The 27,386-nt window shown below is 40.5% G+C and overlaps 1 protein-coding gene across 1 annotated transcript; it reads right to left on the bottom strand.

Moving 5' to 3' along the window:
* Positions 1-50: 50 nt before the first annotated feature.
* Positions 51-3,256, bottom strand: lbx1b (ladybird homeobox 1b). Its single transcript, XM_056372275.1, has 2 exons — positions 2,244-3,256; positions 51-1,714 (listed from the first exon to the last, which is right to left on the bottom strand). Exons 1-2 carry the CDS (start codon positions 2,569-2,571, stop codon positions 1,227-1,229), a joined length of 816 nt encoding a protein of 271 aa, XP_056228250.1. The 5' UTR covers positions 2,572-3,256; the 3' UTR covers positions 51-1,226.
* Between the last annotated feature and the right edge of the window lie 24,130 nt (positions 3,257-27,386).

The following is a 27,386-nucleotide window of genomic DNA, read 5'->3' as shown; positions in this document are numbered from 1 at the left end:
CACAAAATGTTTAGAGCATCCTAGTAGAAAAGGACACAAAGGGACAAAATAGTTCAGTATAATAACTCTAAACAGGCCGCTTTTGATGGGCTAACCCGCCCACATTTGGCAAGGAGAGCGTGTTTCCAAAATAATTTTTTGTCCGCAATAATAAAGAAAACTCCAGGCTATTATATCCACAATAAAAACCTCCATATTAATTGAAAAATTGCAACATAAAAGAAATATTCAGAAAAGCCATTTTATTCCCATAGTAGCCTATATACATTACAGTCTGTGCATTGGTTTTCAAATAATGTCCTGATTTTAGAAAGGCACTTACAGGTGTACAAAACATAACAAATTTATAACTGTAAATCTATTGTATCCAAACAATAAATCTAAAAAGTAGCCTATAGCTTGTCAAAATCACCGCAATAGTAATTGTTGTTTCTCGCCATCGCTTTGAGCATTCCCATAAAACGCAGAGCTGTGAATGTCCCAGTTTGCCTTTTCCGATCATCATCATCATGCACTGCAGCATCGGGACGAAGAGTGTGAGCTGAAGTCAAGGGTTACAGTCAGATGATGATGATGATGAGGAGGAGGAAGAGGAGGAGGAGGAGGAGAAGCAGAGCCGGCAGTGACAAGAGTGACTCAATGGCGACTTGGCTCACAGAAAACACAAAAGCATTTAAATTAAAAAAAAATAATAAAGTAAAAATAAATAGATAATGATCACAAATCAAATCATGCATTTACATGCAAAAATATGGAAAACTGGAGCACTTTCATCGTGGTGTGTGTGAGGATAGGTCTTTTAGGAGAAGCAATGGAACAGGTGTGTGTGTGTGTGTGTGTGTGTGTGTGTGTGTGTGTGTGTGTGTGTGTGTGTGTGTGTGTGTGTGTGTGTGTGTGTGTGTTTGTGTGTTCGCGCGTGCGCTCGCGCGTGTTGGTCTATAGTGTAAAAAAATAATAAGTTACTCATGTCATTTTAGACCATATTGCTTTGATTGCAAGAAGTAACAGTTTGCTAATGAATACATTGTAAAATACCACTGCATATTTCTTGTTCTGTGTTCATGCTTCACTATGAATAGGTCTATCTGTGCCGATATAAAAGTCATTACATTTTGGTACATGTTCTGAGATATGGTATACAATATAAGCAGTAAGTTACAAGTCCTCGAGAGGGTTTTTTAAATCGTCCTTTTGTGTTCTCGACTTCTCAGCCCCACGCTGCGCGATCAGTCATCCACATCAATCTCCACGTCCTCGTCCTCTGAGCACTCTTTACTAGTTGTGTGGTCTGAGAACGGAGACAGCGGCGACGTCCGCAGTTTCTGAGCGAGCTCGTGCTCCTGCTGGCCTCCCCGCGCGGGGGATTCGGCTCGCGGGTGGCCCAGTGTGCCGTTGGCACATTTCTCCAGGTCTGCCAGCTTGGCGAGCTTGTCCAAGGGGACCTGGCCTATGGCCTTGGCCGACTCTACGTCGGCCTTCATCTCCTCCAGGTCCCGTTTTAGCTTGGCCCTCCGGTTCTGAAACCACGTGATGACCTGCGCGTTCGTCAGTCCCAGCTGCTGCGCGATCTGGTCCCGGTCTGCGGGGGACAGGTACTTCTGGTACAGGAAGCGCTTCTCCAGCTCGTAGATTTGGTGATTGGTGAACGCCGTCCGAGACTTCCGACGCTTCTTCGGGGTGGTTCTCTGGCCGAACAGAGTCATCCCGTCCCGGCCTGTGAGGGAGAGAAGGAGTGAGAATCACTGATTCATGGAGGTGCACCGCTGCACAATGCGCGTAAAAGTGATCCTAAGACAAAAATAACCATCTAAGTGATCTGTGAAACACTGGAAGCTTTAATCTCTTATGGGAACAGGTGATTACAAGAATATTACACAGACACCACCGGGAAATATTGAGCACCACACACATGAGGCCCTGAAATTAAAGAAAAGCGGTGGCGATTTATTTCGTTGAAGATTAACCCAGAATATTGCGCCTTTGTTCGATAAGACATTTTCTAAATGAAAAAAATATGCACTCCTGAACACAAAAGAAAAAAATATCTTTGGCCATTAAATAAGCACCTTTAGTGAATATATTCCATTAGCCCACAGAGTGCAAAATACAAGGAGTAACCAAACTAAATCTCTGTCTGGTTCAGGCCCTTAGATTACAGAGATGGGAGGAAACAAATACAACGGGTTGATAACATTTTAAAAAGGCGTATTTCTAATTTGTTTTTTGGGGGGATGGAGATTTACCTTCCGCAGCCTGTAACACGCTGACTTCCAGCCCCTTGAAGGTCTTGCTGGCCAGCTCCTCCAGCGCGCAGAGCGGGGAGGTCTGGGTGAGGAGAGCCCGGCTGGACAGAGGGATGCTGGACGGACGGTGCTTCTCAGAGGACGAAATTAGATGAGCCGTGCCGCAAATTGTGTAACTTCGTTTCACAGACGGTTTGTTGAGGATGTCCTCGATGCTGAAGGGGGTCAGCGGCTTGTTGGAGTTGGCAGGAGGCGGCAAGTGGTCCAGCGGACTTCGCCTCCTGTTTTCCACTGCATCACATTTGGCCACCTCTTTGGATGTCATCATTGGTTGTGCGCAGAGTTTATACAGGACTTCGTTGAAATATTCAGCGGTTAAAAACGAGGGGAAAAAGTCACATAACAGTAAGGGGGTTAGAAAAAAAAAAAAACCAAGCAAAGATACGGAGAGGAGAAAGAAGAAAAGAAAATCTTATTCCAAAATGGGGTGTCTTCAAAGTGTCGATCCTCGGGAGCAGCAAGTCCGCAGGAGTGAGATGCCTCCCTGAAAATGGCGAGGTCCAAAGAGCTGACGATTACTAACAAGTTATCATTGATTGGTAGGTAATCAATTATCTCCAGTGGCACTTTCGCCCTCTTCCCTTTCACTCTTTGACTATGTTGCAGTCCAGTGCAGGGCTTTTTGCGACTGGGGGTGTCCCATTAATTAGGACGCATGGCTGGAAGGAGGAGGAGCCCGGCGGAATTATAATGCTTTGTGCTCTTATCATCTTTGGTCTAATTTAGTCGTGTGGTGAGATACCGGAATAGGTAGGCTATATGGGGTAAATGAGGGGAAGCAGAAAGAGAGGGAGAGAGAGAGAGAGAGAAAGAGGGAGATGAGGGGGAGAGAAATCACAATGCGTAGCCTATTTAAGCGTTTTTACGCGTTAAAGTTCAGAGTTTCAGTTCAGCAGCAGGAGTTTCTGTCTTTTATCTAAAACTATTTGGATTATCTGGATGTTGTCAAAAAGACAAGTCGGCTCAGGCATTAGTTTAGATGTCGCAGCTATAGTCAGAAGGATATTTCCCTCGACCCAAAGCGTGGATGATCCTTTGTTTTTATAAAGGTAATGTAGAGCTGGGCCATATATCAGCTCTGATGATACCTCCTCTGGGGCGGGAGGGAAGGAGCAGCATGCATCCCTCTCAGCAACGCCAAATCCGGGCCATAACTCAGGCGAAAAGGCTCCTTTTATATCATCCGAGAAATAGTTCATCTCCTCTCAAATTTCCCCGCGTCCTCCAGCAGGTTTGACATGATGGGTTTATTTTGGTGCTGCTCTGAAAAATCGACGACAGGGTATTTGCATAAGAAAACGAATTTATGCAGCAAGACGAAACATAGTCTGTGTGTGTTTTTCCCCAACAAAATTATCTTTTTTTAATGCAAAGAGAGAAAATTATTGTTTTTTATTTTATGCCATTTCAATTTCAATTTTATCTTTTTATTAGGAAAGTTGTCGGTAATTTTATTGTGAGCTTTTGATGATTATAAGCCTATTACAAAGGTATATAATTATTATTATTATTATTGCTATTATTATTATTATTATTATTATTGTTATTATTATTATTATTATTATTATTATTATTATTATTATTATTATTTGTTATTTGGTGTCGTTCGTTGTTAATGCTGCCGTTGTTATTTAAACATATCACAGTATATTTGTTTACCTTAATAATGAATGTCGGATCAAGATGCTGTAAGTCAGTATCGCAATGTTTGTAGTTTCACGTCACCAATGGACGCGCGAGTGTAAACATGATGATGATGATGATGATGATGATGATGATGATGATGATGATGATTAGAGAAATGCATGACCACAATTTAATATTTGTATTTAGCCGATTAGTTATTTCAGTGTTTCCGATGTTTTATTAAAAATATCACATGACTGTATTTTACCAGTCAGTTCCTGTACGTTGATATCAGGTCATATAGCGATACGTTATAAAAAGGATTCATTTTATTATCGTGATGAGGGCAGCACCGAAAACAACAGGGAACAGAAACTAACGAAAAAGTGATGTAAAGACATTTTATTTTGACAGTCTACTATTAACTTCTCCCCCATCATGTTTGATATTAAAAACAGTCAGCATGACTTCATTTTAACTAAATGTATATTTTTCGTTTTTAAAAAAAAATGAGAAAGAGAGAGGGAGGGAGAGAGAGAGAGAGAGAGAGAGAGAGAGAGAGAGAGAGAGAGAGAGAGAGAGGGAGAGAGAGGGAGGTTCTGTCTCCAGTTTAACTTCATCAGGTTATGTTATGGAAGCAAAAAGCCAGTTTCAAGCTATCACAGTCTGTGTTTCCTGCTGGTGGGGGGTAAGATCTGATTTCAGAAGTAGAGGTGTTCATTTGATGTATTGCTGAAATGCAACCTGCTACATGTTTCTCTCACATTTTTTTGTTTACCTTCCCAACACCCACTAAATGTCTCTACTGTTACTTTAATAAAAACCCTATAGTTGCAGAGCCACTGTTGGAGAAATGAGCAGAGATGCTGATTAAAAAACTAATGATAATAATTATTAATTAATTATTATTATATAATAACATTTGACAGGCCCCTAACTTTTCCTGATATTGTCAGCTGGTGATTTTAAACTAGAGTTTCATTAATGCTTTTGTTATAATATTTTAAAAACACGTAAATGAGAATTCAATAGACCTCAGTATTGTAGCCTATCAACAATATGATTATTAATTATGTTTCATCATTCACCACTTATCACATTTATAACACAGTTGGTAATTGAGAAAGTGCTTTCACGCAAAATTTCAATAATAAAAAAAAAAAAAGAAAATTATTATTGCAAATGTTGTTATATTAATCTTTATCAGTTTTAAATAACCAAACTATAAAATACGTGAAATGGTGCACAGGGGCATTATAAAATTCAAGGCAACGTTTCTTCCCTTTACATCAAATGAGTCTGTTTGCCGAGTTGTGGAGGATCATGGTGTTCAGTGCTGCGCCGGCCTGTTTATTAAAGACAGATATTTGTAGTGGTGTGTCATCATCTCTGTGTCTGGCTTGCCAAGGTCAACGACACGGCCTGCCTCTCTGCTCTCCTTTAGCCAGAGAACTTAATCTCTTAAGCTACTAGACTGTGCAGGGGACGTTCCCTGGCAGGGGACAGTACACACCACATCACTGACTGTCTGGAAAATGACTCTCTGATACACCGTTTACTCATATACTTATGATTTCTGCTATCTAATCTGTCTAATGAACGCATATATGAAGGAGGATGTAGTTGGGTTTATTGGGTTTCTTTGGAAGATGTGGTGGATGTTTTTGCAGTTTTGATAGATTGGTATTCAATTTATGTGTGTAATAAACCCTAAACATCTCTGGTTGACCGTAATCCAGAGGAGTTAGTTAAATGTATTGACAGTATCCTGTGATCTGCCACTCGTTGGACATTCATCATGCATTTACAGAGTACAACAGCTCTTTCTCTTCCCAACCAGGTGTTGATTTAGGCCTTCCACACTGCGGTCTGTTAGCTTAAAGTGCCATCCTGCAATATGTGTTAGTGACCTCATGCAGGACAGCGCTCACTGCAGGCTTAGACTGCGATTAGACAGCTGCAGGGGAAACTATCCACATAGTAGCCATTTTGTGAGACCCAAAAGATGGGTGTCATGTCTCCCGTCTCCCAAAGGCCTGCCTGTTATCTCACATGACACCAGATATAGATACGGAGAGGGAGAGAGGGCCTGGCTCGGATGTGTCTCTGTTTAAAACATGTACTGTATAAATCACACGTCATTACCAGAGGTCACTGGCTGAGGTACACCATTGGATGGTTTCATCGCCAGGGCCAGTCTGGTTGGAGGAGAGTGGATTTATCTGGCAGTTGGATCTCTGGAGAGGCAGCCATATTTTATGTGACTAGAGATGTAATAACAGGCCTCTGACAAATCCCTGACGGCCCGGCTTTCCCTGCCTCGCAGTGCAGTGCCAGTGCTGCTGGAACAGTGGTTCATAAGCTGCACCATTATCACTGTGATACACGTGGACTGCACTGTGCTGCTCAGCAAACAGTTTCCTCCAGGGTTGGGAGGTCTTTGCTATGATTTCCATGAGTATCTTTTTAAAGGGTCAGTTCACCAAAATCGCAATAAACATTTTCTCATTTACCTCTAGTGGTATCAAGCCATTATAGTTTTGGTTTTATGTGTCAAAGTTTGAAGACCTTCAGATTCAGATTTTTATTGAGTGTAGACCATAATTACATTGTGTGGAGTGCAAACAACATATACAACAATCATGACAATATGATGAATGAATGTGCAACAAAAATACTTAAATAGGGAATGAATAGGAAAAATACAGGAAATTACACATTCTGCCTCTTACATATAAAATCTTGAATTCATAAGTTGAAAAAAACACATACTCTTACTCATTTTAATACACTGAGGGGTTTTGCTGCTACAGCCGTACTTGGTCTGGTATGACCACTAACTTATGATGACTAATGTGCTGTGGAAAATATATATCCTTCTTATTCTGGACCAACTTTCTACAAAAGAATAGTCAAAGCGAAAAGTGATATCAGGGTCCGATGCATCGTTTTTTGACAGACAAATTTATGATGGAAATTTTAAATGTAATTTTTCAATATTTTTTAGCAACATAAGAAAAGTCCATTGACCTATTTTGGAGGTGGCGACAGAAATCCCAGTGATGAACGTTTAAAATCTGAAAAGATAAAATCAAAACTAGCTGCATGGCATCGGTGCACATACTATTTACTGAATGTAAAGTATAAATATTATAATGCAAAGATTCTCTATTAATATTAAAAGTCCTTAAATCAAAATTTTAGTATTGAAGAACTATCAGCAAATTACACTGAAATTAAAAGCAAAATACTGGCATTTTGAAGAATGGACCCTTTAAGAACATAATGCTATTGTATTAATAACATTTCTTTATCATTATATTTTTACTACCTCATTGTGGAGTTTTAAAATGCTTCAGATGTTATATATGTTGATATATGAGATGTTATATAAATATTTTTCTTTATAAAATTTTAATCTGAAAAGTAACAAGTAACTACAGCTGTCAAATAAATGTAATGTGGTCAAACTTCCCCCTCAAATGTAGTAAAGTAAAAGTATAAAGTAGGAGAGAATAGAAATGCTTAAGTGGGTAAAAATTACACGTCAGTACAGTACATGAGTAAATGTGCTTAGTTCCTTTTTTTAACCAATGGGAAATACATTCACATTTTGAATTGGGTGAGCTGAATAATCCGCACTGTGCGTCTCTAAAATCTTTCATATGGCCTGATCATTAAAAAAAAGAGTTGAGTAGTCGATCGCTTCCAACCCCACAAACAAACTGCAAAATGTATAAAAGGAAACTTAAAAATTGAGTCGAACGCACCAGTCAATAAATTACAAGTCATGACCTTATCCCCATGCAAGGAAAAGCAAAAACAGGTGCACAGTCTCACAAGAAATACAAGAAGCGCAGAAGTGACCCCATAGGGAGTTTATAATGCAGAGTGACTCTCTGCTTAAAGAAACATTTTCATGGGTCTCTGGCTGTAGTAATACAAAATATACTCACTACCATGGTCTCAATAAATAGCTTGACACCAGTGTTTTAATGCGAAGAGGGTGACAACATTTTTTTTTCTTTTTTTTTTTGTCTTTACTCATGATGGCAATAAAACCTGAACCTCAAAAGACCTGTTTACTGTGTCTTACCTGGTGGAACAGTTGCTCCTCTCACACTCCTCTGCCAGCCAGTAACAGACTGGTTTCACGCCCCTGATCATACTGGTGTGGTTTGGGGCCTGTACACTTGTAGTTGGCGCAGCCTGAACATAAGCATTCCTAATTTACAGAAAGCACACTTTGAAACTGCACATATGTGGCCATTGCAATGAGTCGGCGCCAGAGCAATTTTGACCACTACCCCATCTCTGAAAACATGTTTCTCCTCGTTTTCTTTTTTTTTTTTTTGTTCATCTTTTCACAATCTGTCCTCTTCATTTAAAAGCGATCAGTTAAACAGTCGTTTCCACATGTTTTCGTTGAAGAGTTCTCCCTTTGATTCGCTATATTCACTGGCTGCTGATTAATCCCTCCACGAATGCCATGGCACAGCAGCAGATAGTGCTTCATTTGAATGTTCTTTCTTTCTCATCTACACTTCACCATAAAACACAGTAAGCAGTGATGCTGAGGGATTGTGTTATTTGGGATGGCCAGGGTGGAAAAGATTATTCACCGCCTTTGGTAATAAAAACTGCCAGAGGAGAACTGGGGAGAATTATGACAGCAATCCTTTAGTTTTCGTTTGTGGAGGCTGTTTTTTTTTTTTTTATTTGATGCAAAGTCTTACAAAGGAGGATAAAGAAACCTTGAGGTGAAAAACAACTGAAAATCTAATTTGTCACATTCAGAAGTGTAAATACCAGCTGCATTTCTGTTGATTACCCTTGTGTAAAATTATGGCGCAAACTGGATTTGTATTACTTGTTACTTACTGTTAAATGCAGGCTGTGATTACCTGCTTTCTGACCTGTGATCCTGCATCATTCACCATATCTGATCAGTTCAGGCTTTAGCTGTTTCAAAAAGGATTATCAATGATGCAGAGGTATGTCTTGTGTCGACCGTCTTTCACCAAATCACAGCTTATATAATTCAAACATGTATTTAAAATAGGATAAGACCACAGGGCCACTCTAATTACATGAAGTGGCTTTGGGTTGTGTTAATTCAATGCCCATAGGGGCTTTTCCAATATGGCCGCATGGGAACAAATGCTGACAGGTCAGCTGTTCTTTCTGTGAGGAGAGGAATGTCTCTCTTTCTTCTCTTCACTCCCTCTTCCTCATTCCCTCCATCCTTTGTCAATTATTTTTCTCTCTTTTTTCTTTTTCTCAGTCTTCTTTTTGTCAAGCCAACTCACACACACACACACACACACACACACTGTCTTTGAGAGATGGCCTCTGTCTTTCAATTAGCCTGCAATGGCCCTCTTACAAGGCTGGCGTCTGGCGAGTTAGGCCCGCAGCAGATGCTGCTGTGGATTGGCCGTTCATCTGCAGCCTGCAGACTGTATTGAACAGTCATTAGGGTGGAGCTGACTATTCATGACAGAAGAAGTGCCTTTGTGTGGGAGGGGATGCTACTACATCAGGTTATCTTTATTCTCTTGTTCTCTGTGGGGTTTTTACAGTGGTGAAGAAAGGGGGCTCTGATTAGGAGGATAAACAGATAATGAATGGTGACTCTGACAATCATCTCTAGTGTGATTTCTTTTTAAATGCTTTTGTTGCTATGATATCACATATATTTTTGATCATAGCTAGAGAGGAGAAGGCAGAGAAGGGGAGAAACCGAGACAGACAGCTACAGAGCAGCCCCCTGTTGGGCAGAAGAGCCACGAGCCAGTCTGTTGCATTTGTGTATGATTTGTCGACTCTCAGTGGGTCCGTTCATGAAGCACCTGGCAACCCTGCACAGAGGAATATGGTGGCTGCCATGACCATACACCAACACACACTCAACCATATGCCCCCATTGTCATTCCAATGAGCTCAGACAACATTCACTTTCCCCTCCTTTCAGCAAACACTATCAATAAAAACCCCATGTGGAGGGGCCCGGGTCAAGAGGGAGACTCACTACAAAGTGGCCGCTGACACACAGAGAGGCACAAGCAGACACACACACACACACACATACACACACACACATGCATGTATACACACACACACACACACACACACACACACACACACACACTGCTGCCTCCCTCTGCTCCTCCTCCCCCTCCTCTCCTGAACCCCCGTAGGCTGGACTGAGGAAATGTGAATTAGCTTCATCAATGCAGAGGTTAACATTGCGCAAAGACGATGTTGACCTCTTGTTGTATTCTTGGTTTGATGTCTTTCTTAGGGCCAAACGCTTATGAATAAAAATGGCAAGGGGAGAGGTTGACAAAGGGATTTGTCTGACTAATGCCGAGGGAAACCCCCTCAGGGAAAGCCTGGTTAAGCCCAACACCACTGAATCCCCCCTGCAGTATTATCAATCATGGAGTGGCTCACACAGCGTTGTTATTGTTTTTGCCATAATTGTGTCAAAATAACTTTCATTTGTCTCTAATGAAAAGTGTCTGCATTTATCATGCTAATGCAGTGACAGCATAAATATTACACATGGCAACCTATAGCGCCTTCCTAAACATGTATACCATTTAAAATGTACATGAAACATATGTGCTGCCAGGTTGAGCCTGCGTGGTAACAAACAATTACACTTTAATGTGTAAAAATTAAAGGGGCAATTCACCCATATCACAAAAAGACATGGTCGTGTCTAACCATGTAGTTTTGGTTTTATGTGTCCAGGTTTTTTTCTGTCACAGGTTTCTGCTTCTGTCCATTAAAATAGAGGTTGAATGGAGCCGTAATTGTGACGATCGCATCACTTGAAAATTACATTTGAAAAGTTCAACAGCATTGTTCATTCCAAGAAACGTTACGCCGGATAATCAACTAAACTCTCACCATTTTTCATAAGGACTATTTCTTTGGTTGAAAGCAGAGACTGTTCACACTGAGGTCTGTGGATTTTTAAAGACACATTGCTGCTGAAAATTTTAAATGTAATTTGAAGTCCATACACATTTTCTTGGCGTGGACTAAGAGATGTAAGAGAAATATTTCACACATGTTGCAAAACCCGGATAAATAATTAAAGAAATTAATGGAATAAGTGAGAAAATCTGTTTGTCGTTTTGCAATTTGTGTGAACTGACCCTTTAAACGATAAAATAGAAAATATGCCCAGATTCTTTACAATGTGGAAAAAAAATCAGATTTGTGGGAAATGGCAGCTTAATTCAGCAAGTTCCATGGCAGATTCAACCGAATCAGCATTCATTTTACAGCCAGTTTAAAAAGGATTCGACGACATCCACTATAAAAGTGTTCATGGTAATAACCATTGGTAAGAACATTAACAGCAGAAAACCTGGGGCGAGAGGGGAGAGGCAGGTTCTCAACCTTTAACCCTGATATAATTGAAAAGCATGTCAGTGTTGGTTGGTTACACAGCAATTCAAAATGGTTTGTTTAAGAGTGACGCCACATTCAGAAGTGAGAGCTTATTTCACAATTAAAAAATGAGCTTTTTGTGACTTTTTTTCCCCGTGTGTGCGTGTGATGTAGATGCAGGTGCTCGTCTCTGTCTCGGAGTCTTGTTTTTTGTGTGCAAACAAATTAAAGACTGCACACTCCCCCACACACTCACACATTATATGCTCCACAGGGCCTGGGCTTGTCTTTATGAGTTTATTAAAAGCGTCTTGTTTCATATCATGCTCTCCCAGCAAAGAAGCATACACCCAGTAGATCATCACACTGTTATTGTAGGTAATTAAGTCCAAAAGTTGGTGTTATATGGCGCCTGTTGTGCATAAGCAAAATTGACCATTTTAATTGCCAAGGAAATATTTGCCAGCACTTTATCTAGCGTGAAAGATAGTATTACTCTTCTTAATATTGAAAGAGGGGGAGGGCCCAGAGAAGATAGCGCGGGCATTCATTATGCTAACAGTCCCCTTTAAAAATGAATGGTAATGAGACACAACAGCTATTTACTTTTCTTTAATGCTGTGGCAAGTAGCTAGCAAGACCCCCCTCCTTCTCGCAAATACCCCCGCTGCTGCCCAAAGCTTTTTAAATCTTTGGACTTGTTACACCGCAAAATACAACAGTGCATTAAAATTTTAAGAGATATGAGTCGAGCTCAGACGAATCCACTGGTGTCTGCTGCTGCCTCTCTCTCTCTCTCTCTCTCTCTCTCTTTTTAAAATTATTATTATTATGAAGCAAAAATGCCACAACATCCTCATCCATCCATCATCATTTTCAATCTCATACCCATCCTCCCCCTGCCTATCTTCCTCTGTTTTTGTGTCTTCTTGTTTGTCTCAGTAGCATGCAGTGTTTGTCACAGCAAGCCCCAAAAACCCTGCGTCTCCCTTTCTCCCTAACAGATGAGTGTGGCCTGAAGGAGTAGGGCTGCCATTCATCCAGATCTGTGCCTGTTCCTGCCGTTTAAACCCGAGCAGGCTCGACTAATGCCCCTGCCTCACTTCTCCGCCGCGGTGCTGCTTTATAGGCTTTGTTCGAGGCAGCGCCTTCATTTCCCCCCTCTATCCATCTTTTTCATATTTTTCACCTCTTAATTGCCCCCCCCTCCCCTCCTCCCCCCCTCTCTCTTCAGGTTCATTTCTGTCCTCTCATCAGATACTTCCACCTCTTCCTCTGCTTCTCTTGTGCTTTCATTTCATCACCTCTTTTACCTTTCACATCCCTCCTTAGCAGTTGCTTTCTCGATCTCCTTCTCCTCCTCCTGTTTAAAGAAAAAAAAAGGAAAAAAAAGAGAAAAAAAAAGAGGGCCTTAGATGAGAAGTCGGTGGCGTTGAGCCGAGGAGGACACACTCCACTTAGATAAATATCCCCATTGCTCTGAGCAGAGCCAGGGAGATTTATTCATCCGCCGAGCTGGCAGAAAATTGACTTGTTTCATGGGGGCAGGCTAGTGACGCATTGCCATGAGAGGCAAAGAGACAGGAAGGAGGGAGGGAGGGAAGAGGAGAGATAAAGAATGATAAAGGGAGAAAGGCGCATGGAGAGGGAGAAAGAGTGAGAGAGAGAGAGAGAGAAAGGAGGGAAAGAAACACGGCGGAGAGAAATGAGGGGAAAAGAGGGGAGAAAGAGTAAAGCGATTTAGGGAGTGGGGAGGGAGAAAAACGATAAAGAGAGATGAGAGAGAGTGATGTCCCTCCCCTTGTACCAGAGGATAAAGCCAGTGGGGTGGTGAAACAGTGATGAGGGAAATGGTACAGCTGACATTTATATAAGAGGATATTGATGAAGCAGAGACAATAGCAGACTCAATCCACTCCTCCTCTTCCTCTTTTGCCTCCTTTCTCTTGTTTACTACTTTTCCCTCTCCCTCCGCTTGTCTTTTCTCCTCTGTCTCCTTCAACTCTCTCTGTCTTTGGACTGACAAAGCGTTGTTATTGGCCACTACATCCTCATTGAGAGAGAAGGGCCACAACCTTGGGTGACTTAAGACTACAGCCGCCAATGGCAATGCATCACAGTGATAATCTCTTATTTTCTCCGTTCCACCTCCACCACACACACACTCCAGCCGGCATGCAGCCGCATCGTCCCTTAACAGAAGAACTACAGTGTTCCTGTGTTTCATATTGCGTCCATGCTAACACAGCAAATAGAGAGGAGACGAATGCTGCCTCCCCTCGGCTTTTCTTGAAGAGGTGTAGTGAATGGACTTGTGTGTGTGTGTCGGTGTATTTGTGTGTGTGCTTACTTTGTATGTGTGTTTGTGTGTGTCTGTAAGTGCGTATGTGTTCTGGGAGCGATGGGGCGTGGAGGATTTCTGCTTGTATCAGCACCTGGGCTGCACCGAGAGAGAGGTGTACAGGGGAGAAAGATGGGGGAACTGGGAGTCTGTGTGTGTGTGTGTGTGTGTGTGTGGGCGCGTGTGTATGTGTATGTGTGTGTGTGTGTGTGTGTGTGAGAGAGAGAGAGAGAGAGAGAGAGAGAGAGAGAGAGAGAGAGAGAGGTGGGGTGGGGGTGGCTAACATGGACTGGTGTATAATTTAGTCACACCGAAGCTCAAGGCTCATGTCAACCTTGGATAGGGACCCAGGATGATAATTTGAATTGGGAATTAAGTCACCAATCAATGGTTATATTTATGCTGAATCAGTGGTTTATTAAGGGAAGAGAACTCAATCATCTGATTGTGCGTGTGCGTGTGTGTGTGTGCCTGTGTGTGTGTGTGTGTGTGTGTGTGTGTGTGTGTGTGTGTGTGTGTGTGTGTGTGCATGTGATGCAGGTGCCTGTACACCAACGTGAGAATTCGCACTCTCCTTTTCTGTGTGATCACATGCAGCTGATTTATGCCATATTTGTTTGTCACTGGAATAATGCATTGTTTGCTGATGGCTGTATTTTAAAGCCAGTATAGGCAAACAAACAAGTCCTCCAAACTACTGGACAACACATTATTTGTCACTGCCATCCAATATACATGACCATAACCACCACTAGTGGTTTCCGCACAAAAACTTCTTTTATTGAAATATGGGAAACACAGTTAAAAGAGGAACTGCTTCGTTTAGGTTTAAGGGAAGTTCAGTCACGACTCATCTCCCACAAAGTAACTGTGTCACACTTCTTCTGCCTTTGCTCCAGACACACATCAGTAATAATCTCACAGAGCTGTGCCACTGGTGACTTTACTAACCATGTATTTTGAATTTTTTTTTATACTAGCACCAATGCAATACATGATTTTTGAAACCAAAATATTTTGTTTTATTTAAAAAAAAATAGCCAAACTTCCTAAATGTTGAATATTGTCTCAACAGAAGCAGCTGCACAAGAGCTTTGCCCAAATAAAATAGTCTAACATTGAGTTTCAAATACTTGCTAGCTATAGGCTAATAGTTAGCTAGGATTTAGCTTGACAACCTAATTTCGCAGTGACAATAGTATTAAATGTCCACAAAAACTAGTCAAACTACTATTGCAGCGTTATCAACTTTTTCTCTGTCCATATGTGTGCTCAGTACGTTCCAACAAATATTTCAGCAACAACCTTAGCAAACACTGCTGATTGCAATAAGCATTACACACTAAAACAAATTGGGTTCACATATTATTCCACGACTGTTACTCTAGGTGCTATAATGTTGTAGTCTCACCAGATAAATTAGCTTCTTTTGGAGTATCTTGTATCTACAGTTGCTCATTAACAAGGAAAACTGGATACAAACAAATAGTTTATTGCTCATTACAAATTTGCCAAACTGAGTATAGTAGTGTTAATATTGGATTTTATTCCGATGTAACTGCCACCGATGGTGGATTTGCAGCCATTTTGCTACAAGTTTGTTGACACTTTGGTCGTTTTTATTTTTATTTATTAATTTATTTTTTGTCAAGTGAGAAATATCATAGATTTTAGATAGATAGATAGATAGATAGACTTTAAGGCAGATGTGAACGGTTTCTTCCAGGCTTGTAATTACAATTCGTTATGAAGTGAGCATTGAACAAACTGATTATAGATATAAACTTTGACAATTTGAGAAGTTTCTGTGAAAACTGTAAGTTATTTATTTTTTTTTTTTCACCATTTTAATTGTTTGTTGTTTTGAATGCAACAGCTGCCCCGGGAAGGTGCAAGCTACAAACTTCATAGAGTCACCTTCGAACGTCTATAGATGGTTATTGTTTGATACTTAAAACGTAGGTTTTCTGTAGTAGTGGGAGAAGTATTCCTTTGAATCAGAAGGTAACTGATCAAATTGACTACAAATCTGCAAAACATTTGATGCCAGCTTTAGGCTGGTGCTACTGCTACAGATACACTGTAGTCATGGGGCTACCCAATACTGAAGTGTGATACCCAGCCCTACCAAACACTACCTAACCTCTGATCTAGCATGGCACAACTATAAAACACCCTCAAACAAACAACTTATACACACACCAATTTTTTATGACCTCAGGTTTCCTTGAGGGACTGTAAGGTGTGTATGTAATTTCCACATATGAGAGTGTTTGTACCTCTGGAGTCTGGGCAAATGTGAGTGGCAGCCGTGCTGGAGAGGCACCGTGACCTTCTCTCTCTGGACTGTAACTCAATCAGAGCTCAAGGCGTGACACCGTAACCCTGCGTGGCAGGAAGCGGCCTGGCTGCGCCACTCTGCTAATGCCTTCACTAACGGCCGTGACCACACCACACTCAGATCCCCCCGGAAAACCAATCTGCTCCACTGCCAGTTCCTTACGAATGAGAGATAAGCCTTTTTTTGTGATTCACCCAAAAATGTGTGTTCAGGATGACAAGTTCACAGGTTAACTTTTCTCAGGTTACAGGTTCATTAAGGGAATTAATGATGCTTCTGTGGCAGCTGGATTAAGAGAGTATCTGCTTTCCTTCCAGGCATGCTCTCCAAAAAGACCTTTGGAAACAATATGTATTATCCGCGATTATTTTAAATGGCCTATAAATGGACAATGGCCACTTTAAAGAGCATGAGCCTGGTGTTGATTTTTCTCAGGCTATAAGATGGCATTAGGTTAGGCTAGTAACACTTGTAGATGTTTAGATAAGGGAAACTAGCTAATCTGATTATGTGCAGTTCATTACAGACTCTAAATGGTGGAAGCTGGCTGTGTTTCATCAGCTGCTCAGAGGAACCACACAACTTATGTTGCTGTACTTACAAACACCTGCATACTCACCCGAGTGGGTGGCGTGTGTGTATGTGTGTGTGTGTGTGTGTGTGTGTGTGTGTGTGTGTGTGTGTGTTCGAGACAAAAGCCGTATCCCTAAGCTGATTTTTGTGTCAGTGGTTAAGGTTAGGGTTGGGTTAGGGTTCGGCAAGTAGTAGTTATGGTTATGGTTAGGTTAAGTCTCCAGGAAATGAATGCAAGCCTCTAATCAGAATCAGAATCTGAATCAGAATCAGAATCAGAATCAGAATCAGAATCAGAATCAGAATCAGCTTTATTGGCCAAGTATGTGTGTACACGCAGGGAATTAGACTCTGGTTAGCGTTGCTCTGAGATGCTTACATAGTAAGTTAACATAGAAATGAACATTAAGTTAAGAAGTAGTGCAGAAAAAGAAAATAGACAATATAGACAATATACAAAAAAGAAGAGTAGACAATATATAATATATATAAGAATGATGGGTGGCAGTGTACATGTTTTTCAAGAGATTAAATAAATGAAGATTTATCAAATCACAAAATCAAATATTTACTACTTTAAATATAAAGCATATATAAAGTAACCTTATAGTTTCTAATTAATGAATTAATTATTATTATTTGGTAATATTAATAAAGCTTAATAAAGCTCATATTCATAGTAAAGTCCATTGTTCCTATTAAACAAACAAGCTATTGATAATCAATCAGAGAGAGAAGGTGTATGACATGCAACAAAGGCTGGATTCAAATTGTTGGACGTTATGTGGCATACGCCATAAGCATTAGGCCACCAGAGCGCCCCACAATAATGCATAAGTTGCATGTATAAATAGATAATCAGGCATTTATGTTCATACATGTGGTGGAACAGGTGCAAGTTTTCAAACGAGAGCAGCCCATTCTGATCTCTTCTTCCTCAGAGTCTGAAATCCAGAGAGGGGGCGAGGTCGTTCCAATGAGACGAACAATGATGACCTCGCTCGTAAACACTGAGGTACCGCGGATAAAAAACAAAAATTTCAAATATTCACGTTTGGAAGTGATGGAGAAGTCTGGCGTGCTGTGTGTCAGTATGTACGATCGGCCTCTGTGTGCTATTTCAGTCTGCTGCCAGTTTTTGTTGGATGCACATGCAAAGTTCTGACTCAGATTACATGCAGCAGAACGAAGTAAATACATAGAGAGAAAGGTGAAGTTGTGCAGGCATGCACTCACACATGGACACACATGAACTCCACAGCGGTGTGCGCTCTGATACTCATGTTTATTATCATGGCTGGTGTTGAGGAAAGAGCTTAGTTGCAGGTCAGAGGTCACGATGGTGGGATTTCATGGCTAACACAGAGATCGGGCCACTTGTGAGAGAGCGTGGCCTCGGAGAGGTGCAAAAACAAAGGGAATCCCAAATGGTCACACTGGACAAACAGAGAGGAACAACTAGGGACAACATCACAGAGAGAAGAGAAACTGTTTGTTCCGTCTTTCAGTGAAGCGAAGTCCTCAAATACAACAAAGCAAGAAATCGCAGCAGACAAAAAAGAGAAGAAATGCATCCAGCACAAAGCAGAAAAAAAGTAAAACCGCTAATATTATTTACTGTCCTTATTTTCTTTCCCCGTTCTCACCCAGATTTGCATGTGTTTGAGCTCTCCATTTGTCTTTGCTGGTAAACACAATTTAATATTAGAATAAATTACAAATGGAAGACTGATGCCAGGGATAGATTTTTCTTGCGGGAAGTTCAGACTCCGCCAACATTAATGTCCCTTGCCACCGTTGGAGGCATAAATCTCTTTTTCCCTCTTTTTTGCCTTGAATCATATAGGGATATTGAATTACTCCCCTGCTCCGTGCACATAGAGGCATTGTGCATTACATTGACTGATAAGCTGTCACCAGCAGTTTAACTTAGAGACATTCAAAGAGTAATACACCAGTTGAGGATAAACTAACCCCAGTCCCCTTAGAGTAAGCTGCGGTGCTGTCACCGTGAAAAATACGACGAGGGCATTTCATATAACATGCAGCATCTGGCATCTGAAAATAGAGGAAAATACCTCTGAACAATGCTTGGTTTATGGCTGTTTTCATACAAGGCGACAGTTTTACCCTTGAACATAAGGGAAAGCTTGGATCAGAGAACCAAAGTGCTATAAGAAAGCTGATATACAAGCTCCACTGTAAGTCTTTTGACGCTGGAAACTTAAGTTATTAATATAAGATAATGTACTTTGTTTTATTGATCAACTATCATCATTATTGTATTCTTCCTTTTCACAACATCACCGGTGGTTATAATCTGAGCTCATGTGTGTGCAAACCTTCATAACTCCTGTGATGGATCCTTCCTATTTTTTGTTTTTCTTTTTTTTTTGCCTCTTTACCATATTTATGAGAGCAGCTAAAGGGCCTTTTCATGCTACAATCTGGGAACAACCATTAACGGTTGGAGATGGACCAATGGGAGCGAGCCGTCTCTCACTCGTCGTAGTTGGCATGAGAGCGGGCTGATCCATCACAGCAGGTTTGGCAGCGGAGAGACTTGTGGTTCTGTGAGCCCCAGCGCTTCAGGGTGGTCTGTCCAATTCAACATCTGCATGAGAGACTCCGGCAGTGCAGCTGTGTACGGGGCTACTCCTGGATGAGTGTATGTGTGTGTGTGTGTGTGTGTGTGTGTGTGTGTGTGTGTGTGTGTGTGTGTGTGTGTGTGTTTGTGTGTGTGTGTGTGTGTCCTGGTTGTTTTTGGTACTAAAGTCCTGCATTGTTACTGTCTGGCCTCTGAATGGGTAGAGACTGGAGACAATGTCACACCATTAATAAAGCACTGCTTAGATTAACACAAGAGGAAGAGAGGAAGGAGGGAGGACACTTAGTGGGGATTGACATGTCTTATTTTTCTAGTATCTTTCAATTTATGATGTAGGAAATTAATAGTAAGAGCAAAGGCTGACTGATTGCAAGGCTTGTGTGAACGTCTTTCAAGGTTTCTGGACTTAATTCCAGGAGTGTAGACACATCCTGCGATGGATGGTGAACATTTAGAACAAGTTATGTAAACATGAAACCGCTGGGATTTGATTTCTCTGTGATTTTGTATTTCCGATTCTCACAAATTAAGAAAAAAAAACCTTGACAATCATGCTCCCAAGGTGGGTTTGCACATTTAGAAGAAGTTATATGCAAATAAGACTCTGTCTATCTGTGTGTGTTTTTATTTGCACATAGGATGTCACTCTTCCAAAAAAGAAGCGGAAGAAAAAACACTGACTTATTTTTGTTTTTTAGCCTGACAACCACGCACAGGTGTTGAGAGTGTTTATTATGCGGAGTTACCAGGTTTTCTTCCTACATCAGTGCTTTGTCATGCGCACAGAGAATCTTCTGAATATTTCTGCAAAGGATGAATTCAGTATCTTTAAATCCAAAGGCTCAGCGTGACAAAGAGCCGCTTAAAGGTAAGGCCGTAAAAATGTGATATAGCAAAGGACTGCCACTGACTGAGAGGCTGAGGGAGGACATAAACAAGACGAATGCCCGTCCCCTTTAATATAACATAAAGACTGAGCTAGAGAAAATAAAACACCCCATTGTAATGAAATGCATTTACTGCAGCACAGGCTTGGAATCAGGGAGAAGTGAGCACAAATGTCAAAAGAGCTCTCCTGTTGAGCAGAGCGGCAGAATTAAGAGGCCTGATATCTAATCCATTTCCTGTGAAACCGGCAGTGTAGGGGACATCAAAGAGAGTTAAAGGGGATTCAGTGAGAGCTGTTGGAGTGGCAAGGCGATGAAATATGGCACATTTGGTTTCTTCTCTCCCCCGGCACTGGGCCTTTGGAATAATTAGAGCCTAATTCTGTCTAATTAACGGACTCAATTACTCCTGAAGAAAGCTCATCAAAAAGATGGCGGGAAAGCAGAGAAGAGAATGGTAGCGTTTTTTCTTTAATTAATGAACTGAGTTGAATAACGGCCATGGAATTAAACATTTCCCCCAATGTGTATGAATTGCAAATTGGAGTATCGTTTTTTTTTTTTTTTTCCAAGACGGGAGCCCAGGGGCTAACGCTGCTGTCAAGCAGCTCTCCAAAAAGTCAAAGCGCCGATGCAGCACTAACAAATTACTTAAGATTACCATCTTTAGCACATGCGGAGGTCCTAACGAATAGCGATGAATTAATATGCCGTCTGTGTTCCAGCCCTCCCATTGGCTACGAGTTTCACTGATCCTAAAAGAGCCAATAAACCAGGCACCAGCATGAACTTTATGGAACACTTTTCTTCCTGTACAATTGGTTGCCTGTCGATTGCATATTTCACATCCTTGAGACGTTGATATAAGTCTTGTTAAATTACTCAGCTGAGATAGAGCTGTGCATACACGAGTGTTTTCAGGGGTTGAAAACTTTTTATGTGCTTTCAGGGCCGTGTATGTGTATGTGTGTATGTGTGTGTGTGTATGTGTATGTGTGTGTGCGCACAAAGTGCTGTGCTGTGCTCAGCAGCTTTAAAGGCCCAAGGGTCGGCTAAGCTAACTCACTGCCTCAGCACTCTTTAGCTCAGCTCCTCAACACATTCGCTGAGGCACTGGGAAACAAACTTAAAGGCCCAATATTATCACCCATATGTAGACAAGGAGAGCAACACAACAGCACAGGAGACATTTGTTTTTATCCTCAGCATAACCAGTGTTAGTCTACAAACTGAGACATCTTTTTCTACACAATAAATACATGGACATTTCACTTTTTATTTATCATATTTTGAACATGTAGCCTTTTTAAAAAAAAAAAGTTTATATTGCTCTTTTGTGTCTAGCTTAAAATGCACCTTGAGGACAGAGATGAGCCTGTGCAGTTTAATCATTCCCGCAGCACAAGAAATGGGTGGGTGTTGACTTTTCAATTCCACACTGAGACCAGCATTATATACATTACATTTACAGTATAATTGAATCCAGTCATCAGTCTTTGGCCCAGAGTTTGATTCTTGGCTGTCGTGCATAAAATAGAAAGTAAAACTCCCAAAGTACAAATGAACGTCTGAGTCTCAAACAACAACAAAAAAATCAACATCACTGGTGTTAAATGGCTCCAGGATAAAATTACCCAGCTGGTAGTTAACTGCTGTATTTTCTGCTGTTGTGGTTTCATGCCATTATGGCCTCCTCTGCCATAAGTGGGCAAGTTATATCAGAACAGTAAGAACATTTTGTGTCAACAATTGAGACAATTTTTTGTGTCAGTGGGATTCATAAAGGCAAACAATAAAATGTCTTGTACAATTTGTGTAAACAGCATCAAGGGTTTTCTTCAGCTCAGCCTCTCGTTGATTTCTTAAAAAAGAAAAAAGGTCCGTGGAATCTGCAAAATATACCATTTTTCTTTCCTATTTATTTATCTGTTTATTTATTCATTTACTTAACTACATTTATGTGGAGCACTTACTGGACAGGAATATGAAAGTAAGAAAAATTTTGAAGTTAACATTTTTAAATGTGGAATGACAACCTGAAGCAGAAATGTAATATAAAGTAAACTTTAGACAGTTATTTTTAACTTTAACCCAAACCCATAAATATTATTATTATTATTATTATTATTTTTATTATTATTATGTTCTTCCAAACACTCGGTGAATTATAGTCTTAGTTTATCCCGGCATGCCCATATTAAGTTGATAAGCTGAATTCCCACCAAAGTGAACGTAAATATAAAATACACAAAAACTGTATTTCCAGATTAGTCATCTTTTAGTTAAATCAACAGTAAAGTAGATGATCAACAAAAAAATGTTATTTATTTATTTATTTATTATGTTTGACATTTATTTTAAAGTAAATTATTAATCAAAAATTTTAAATAAATAATTAAATTTCTGGTCTCAGCTTCTTGGGAGGATTTACAGCTTTTCATTTTACATCACTGTGAACTGAATATCTTTGGGTTTTGGACGGCTGGATGGACAAAACAAGCAGTTTGAAGACATCGCCTTGGGCTGTGGACAGTTGCGATGATCATTTTTCTTATAAACCAAAAGACCAATTGATGAACGAATATAGAATTTACAGGTCAATCAATAACGCAATAATAGTACTTGCACTATTTTCCTACAACTGGATCCACAAAGATAAAACTACATCAACTCACTGAAATGATCCCAGTTAAACGCTTAAGACCTGAATATTAACAAAAGTACGTGTGTTTTGGAGTTGGGAAGGTCCTGCCCTGAGCTCCTCTGCTTCTGTTTTACCACTTTACAAAAAAAAATAAAGGACGAAATACATGCATGTGTGTTAGGCGCCACACAAAGAGAGAGAGAGAGAGAGAAAAGAAAGAAGCTGTTAAACTTCCGAAAGGCATTTTGGGGAGGTTTCTTAATTTGGTGTTAGATGTGCCATGACACGCCTTGTTTACATTTGGAATTGGGAAAAAGGACTTTCAGATCATCCAATTAAAGTTGTACCCCTCCAGAGACCCAATGCCCTTCCTCTCCTCAGCTTATTGGGCAGCACCCACTGAGAAAAAGCATTTGACTGCATTAACAGTAAATGAGGCCAACTTCGTTTTGTTCATTAAAGCTCCATTCTGAAGATGATAAAATTGATAATAGTCAGCTGCATGTATTTCCAAATTTGCGCTCTTAATTTGACGTTTTTTGTATTTTGGAAGATTGGTGGTGGTAATTGAATACATTTATAAAAACAAAAACAGATATTGTTACGGTTCGACTAGCAATATAAAAAAGATGTATGATAGCCCGCTATTTCAGCACTGTCTCCAATGATCATCGTTTAGGAGCACCTACTGTGTTTTTAATATCCTGTAAATCTAATTAAGAAGCAATACTGTGGTTTTGGGGTTGTGTGCAAACAAGCATTGGCCCACAACACCATTGTGGATGTAGAAATTGAAATTAGAAACAAACTAAAACAAACCAATCTGAGCCCTCATTATTGTTTATGTCAAAAGGTTAAAATCAATAACTGGGGTGTTTATTACTTTAATCACTTTCCACTCACTTTGTTTGAATTAGGGGACTCATATCTCTGAAGGTCCCTCGTGTTATTTTAAAGCAGCTGAAGAGGAGTTAGCAGGTAGAGTCAGATCGAGCATTTTTCAAACCAAACACATTTAAAACGCTGGAGACAATACAGATGGCTAGGGCATCCCATCTGTTAAAGAAATGGTGCAATCTCAATCCTGAGGGTTGTTTCACTTTTAGACTGAATAGCATGTGGTAGGGCATAAACAGTATCCTTGCTTATAAAAGGCTTCACTGGTTTTACCATTTGTAATTAGCAAAAAATAGACACCAGTAATTCGCCCTCTCGTAATAGCCTACAAGAAGTCATTAGTTCATCACATTAGTTTGTAAAGTTCAAAGATAATTCTGGACGATGGGGAGAGCCATACATAGCTTTGACTGATAATGAGGCTCCAGCTAAGCATGTGCGTGTGTGTGTGTGTGTGTGTGTGTGTGTGTGTGTGTGTGTGTGAGGAAATGTTGATGGCCATGAAATGTCATGACGCAGAAACGTGTTTGTCGGGAAAACGATAAAAAAAAAAAAAAAAAAAAAAAACAAAACTTTTTTCACTAGCGTCTTCGTTCTGTGCGACGCAAGAGCAAAGACACACACTAACCGGCTCACAGATGCACACAACAACACACACACATACACAAAGGGGCAGGTTCCACTGGGGGGCATCCATCTTATGGTAAGCACAGCTGAACCATTAACCTCATTAGTATAATGGTCACACATGAGTGGAATGCAGCCTCCATGCTTCATGATGGCAAATTGATGCTGATACACTCCTAATGTTGCTTTGATAAATACAGGCAGGAACAGGGAACTCACACAAAAGTGGTATATATCATTGTTAATGAAAAGAAGCAACTGCAGCCATTACAGTCTCCTGGCTGCTGATGGAGGTCTGTTTACCGACAGAAAACACGGCGAGGTGACAAAAAAAATGAATGGTGCTTCTTGAGCTGCCGAGAAAAATGGTCAAAATGGGCATCAGGGGCGTTCGTTTTCATGGATTCAGTGAGTTTTTGAGCGACCTACGTGATTAAAGCCTGCGTGGAACTCACTTGACTTTCATTTTATACTTTTAACAAGCTCCCTAAACTTATAAAACCTGGAGAATCTACCCACACACACAGAAAGTGACCTGTGAATCCTTTAAACCCATAAAGATTCTTTGCAGCATTCGTAGCCTTTTGAAGCCAACCTCGGTCCAGCATATTGAGTCAGACTAAGAGCCTTAGAAAGACAGTCAGTGTGTCCACGGTGCAGTGCGCAGGCTGTCTGCCATGACGAGGAGCGCGTGGCTCAGGCTGCGTCCCAGTGTCCTGCAGGCACCCAGTTAAAAATGTCACTGCAGGGAACGAAATGGCCGCCCCGGGGCATCACGGCCCCCTTTTTTCCACGGAGATAGAACACAAATTGCATCCTGGCAGTCACGATGGCTCTCCAAATGTTAGATTTCAGTATCATTTCCTCGGCGCAGTGGCCTTGGAGAAAATAAATAAAGAATATGTTTATAAATATAAATACATTCAGAGGCGGCAAAACGTGTCCGATAGGGCAGTAAATGATAACACGGCAGGGAGCCATGTGGAATGTGTGTTTATCCCTTTGGAAGGCAATGACCTCTATCCCTCCTGACATTTCCCCGCCGCCCATCCCCAGTCAACGCCAATGGGGGTAGAGTGTATGTGTGTGTGTGTCTTACTACTTTACAAGAAGCTAACACAACATGCCCCCAAGAGGTACCCTTTTCAGCCCGCGCCATAAAAACCACCAGCTTCAGCAGCCTTTGGAATCATTCAGGATGAAACATCGGCAGTTCGGTATTAAGTGTTTTTGATAAATCACTTTTATGAGAAATGCTTGGAAAACAAACCGTGGATAAACTGCAGTGGGCAACAGCGAGTGAATTGAAGGAGAAAAATGTCTCCACCACATTTGGATAGACATGTTCATTAGTCTTGCTTACTAACATATGGCATGGGGATGAAACAGAGCTGCTCCTCCAATGAAAAGTGTATCTTAAAGATGCTAAAGCACTCACATCTTATAGGAATTCACAGAAGACAAACAAGACAAAACAACAAGAGAAGAGTGTGAGGTGATAATATGAGAGTGAGAGAGATGGGGAGATAGTAGGAAGTTGTTGCACCACTCCTCCTATTTGGCCTTTTGCCAAAGCTCCAGTTTGGGTTGGATCCCTGAAGCATTAGCATCACACATTCAAGCTGTTCCAACAGCCTGAGTGCTAACGGGCTAATGGGCTAATGGCTAATGGAAAGACTGCATCATGGGCTCCGTCTCACCAAACCTGCACGATAACACAGACACATGACAACATGGCAACAAAAATTGCGCTATCATTAATGAATCTGTGGGAATACCAGAATTAGACGTATGAACCTGTTTTGCTAACATCTGCCCGACTAATTTTAATTATACAAGAAAAAGTCCATCAAAACAACATCAAAATGTGGCTCAGTTGATTAATTTACTTGTTTACAACCCCCAGTTTACTTTGTTATTACTTCACAGGCTGGAGAACAACCTGTACACCTGTAAACAGATCTGTATTACACTGTTGTGTTGGTGAAAAAGAAGCTAGCTTCTGTACAGATTTCATGCCTGTTTGCTAGCACACATGACTGTGATGACAAAGGATGATTTTCATATTGCAATATTTGGTTTAGGGTTATTTTTGTTGTAACTGATTGCTTTATTTATGATTATTAGCTTACTTACTGATGCGTGTTAATCAACTTTAAGCCATTAATAGCATCAACATTTGGGTTGCCAGGTTGTGAAAACCAGCTTTGGCATACCTTTATTCTAGAAAAGGCTACTGAAGATCTGGAGCAAAATCCATTCATTATATTAACACAACACGACATTAACTACAGACTTAATGACTATTTGAAAAGTGGGAAATCCATCTGTATTAATGAATTACCAATACCTATAATATTAAAAAGGATAAACACCTCCCAATGAGATTTTTCACAACATCATGGCAACCCAAAATACGTTTCTATTAACTAATCTATATAACATTAGAAAATGATTGATTGTCGTTCATCATTCATTAGCCCTTTTTAATGGGTGCCTTATTAGAAGGTTCCTGTGCACTTTTTATGATTTTATTTAACATTAACAGTAAGAAGGAAACTTGAAAGTTATGTGTTAATCAAAACAACTTAAATTGAATAATCTATATTCTATGATCTTCATTAAGCTTCTCATATCATTAGAGACAATTAAAGTTTGTGCTTTTTCATAGTTACAAAAGTAGTAATACATCAAATTACCTTAAACTAATTCTACCTCATTAATTTTTCATTTATTTAATGGTAGCTGCTGATGTAGATGAGTAAGTAAGACACCTCTTAGAATAGCCATTCTAAAATCCCTTCACTCATTCATCATTTCATTTATTCACTCATTCATATATTCAGTGGCTCCATCAGCTGATCACCACAGGGTCTGACGACTCTGCAGTAACTGAGTGGACTGGTTAAGTTGTCACTGGTGTAAACTACTGCTATCTAGTGGTGTGAGGGTCCATTACACTGCAGGCGGGAGTAGGTTCCCCCACAGATGACCAGTCGCCAACGCTTCACTTCACATCTATCTCGTCATCTGCTTAGATTTTCTTCCACTTTTTGCATGTGTTTCTGAGTAATGACAAAAATAAGAACTTATCATTGCTTTGAAAATCACAACATCCTGTCTGCTTTAGCA

Source organism: Seriola aureovittata, chromosome 3 (genome assembly GCF_021018895.1).
Source record: "Seriola aureovittata isolate HTS-2021-v1 ecotype China chromosome 3, ASM2101889v1, whole genome shotgun sequence".
In the NCBI taxonomy this organism is placed as follows: Eukaryota; Metazoa; Chordata; class Actinopteri; order Carangiformes; family Carangidae; genus Seriola; species Seriola aureovittata.
This window is presented reverse-complemented; position numbering and strand designations above follow the sequence as displayed.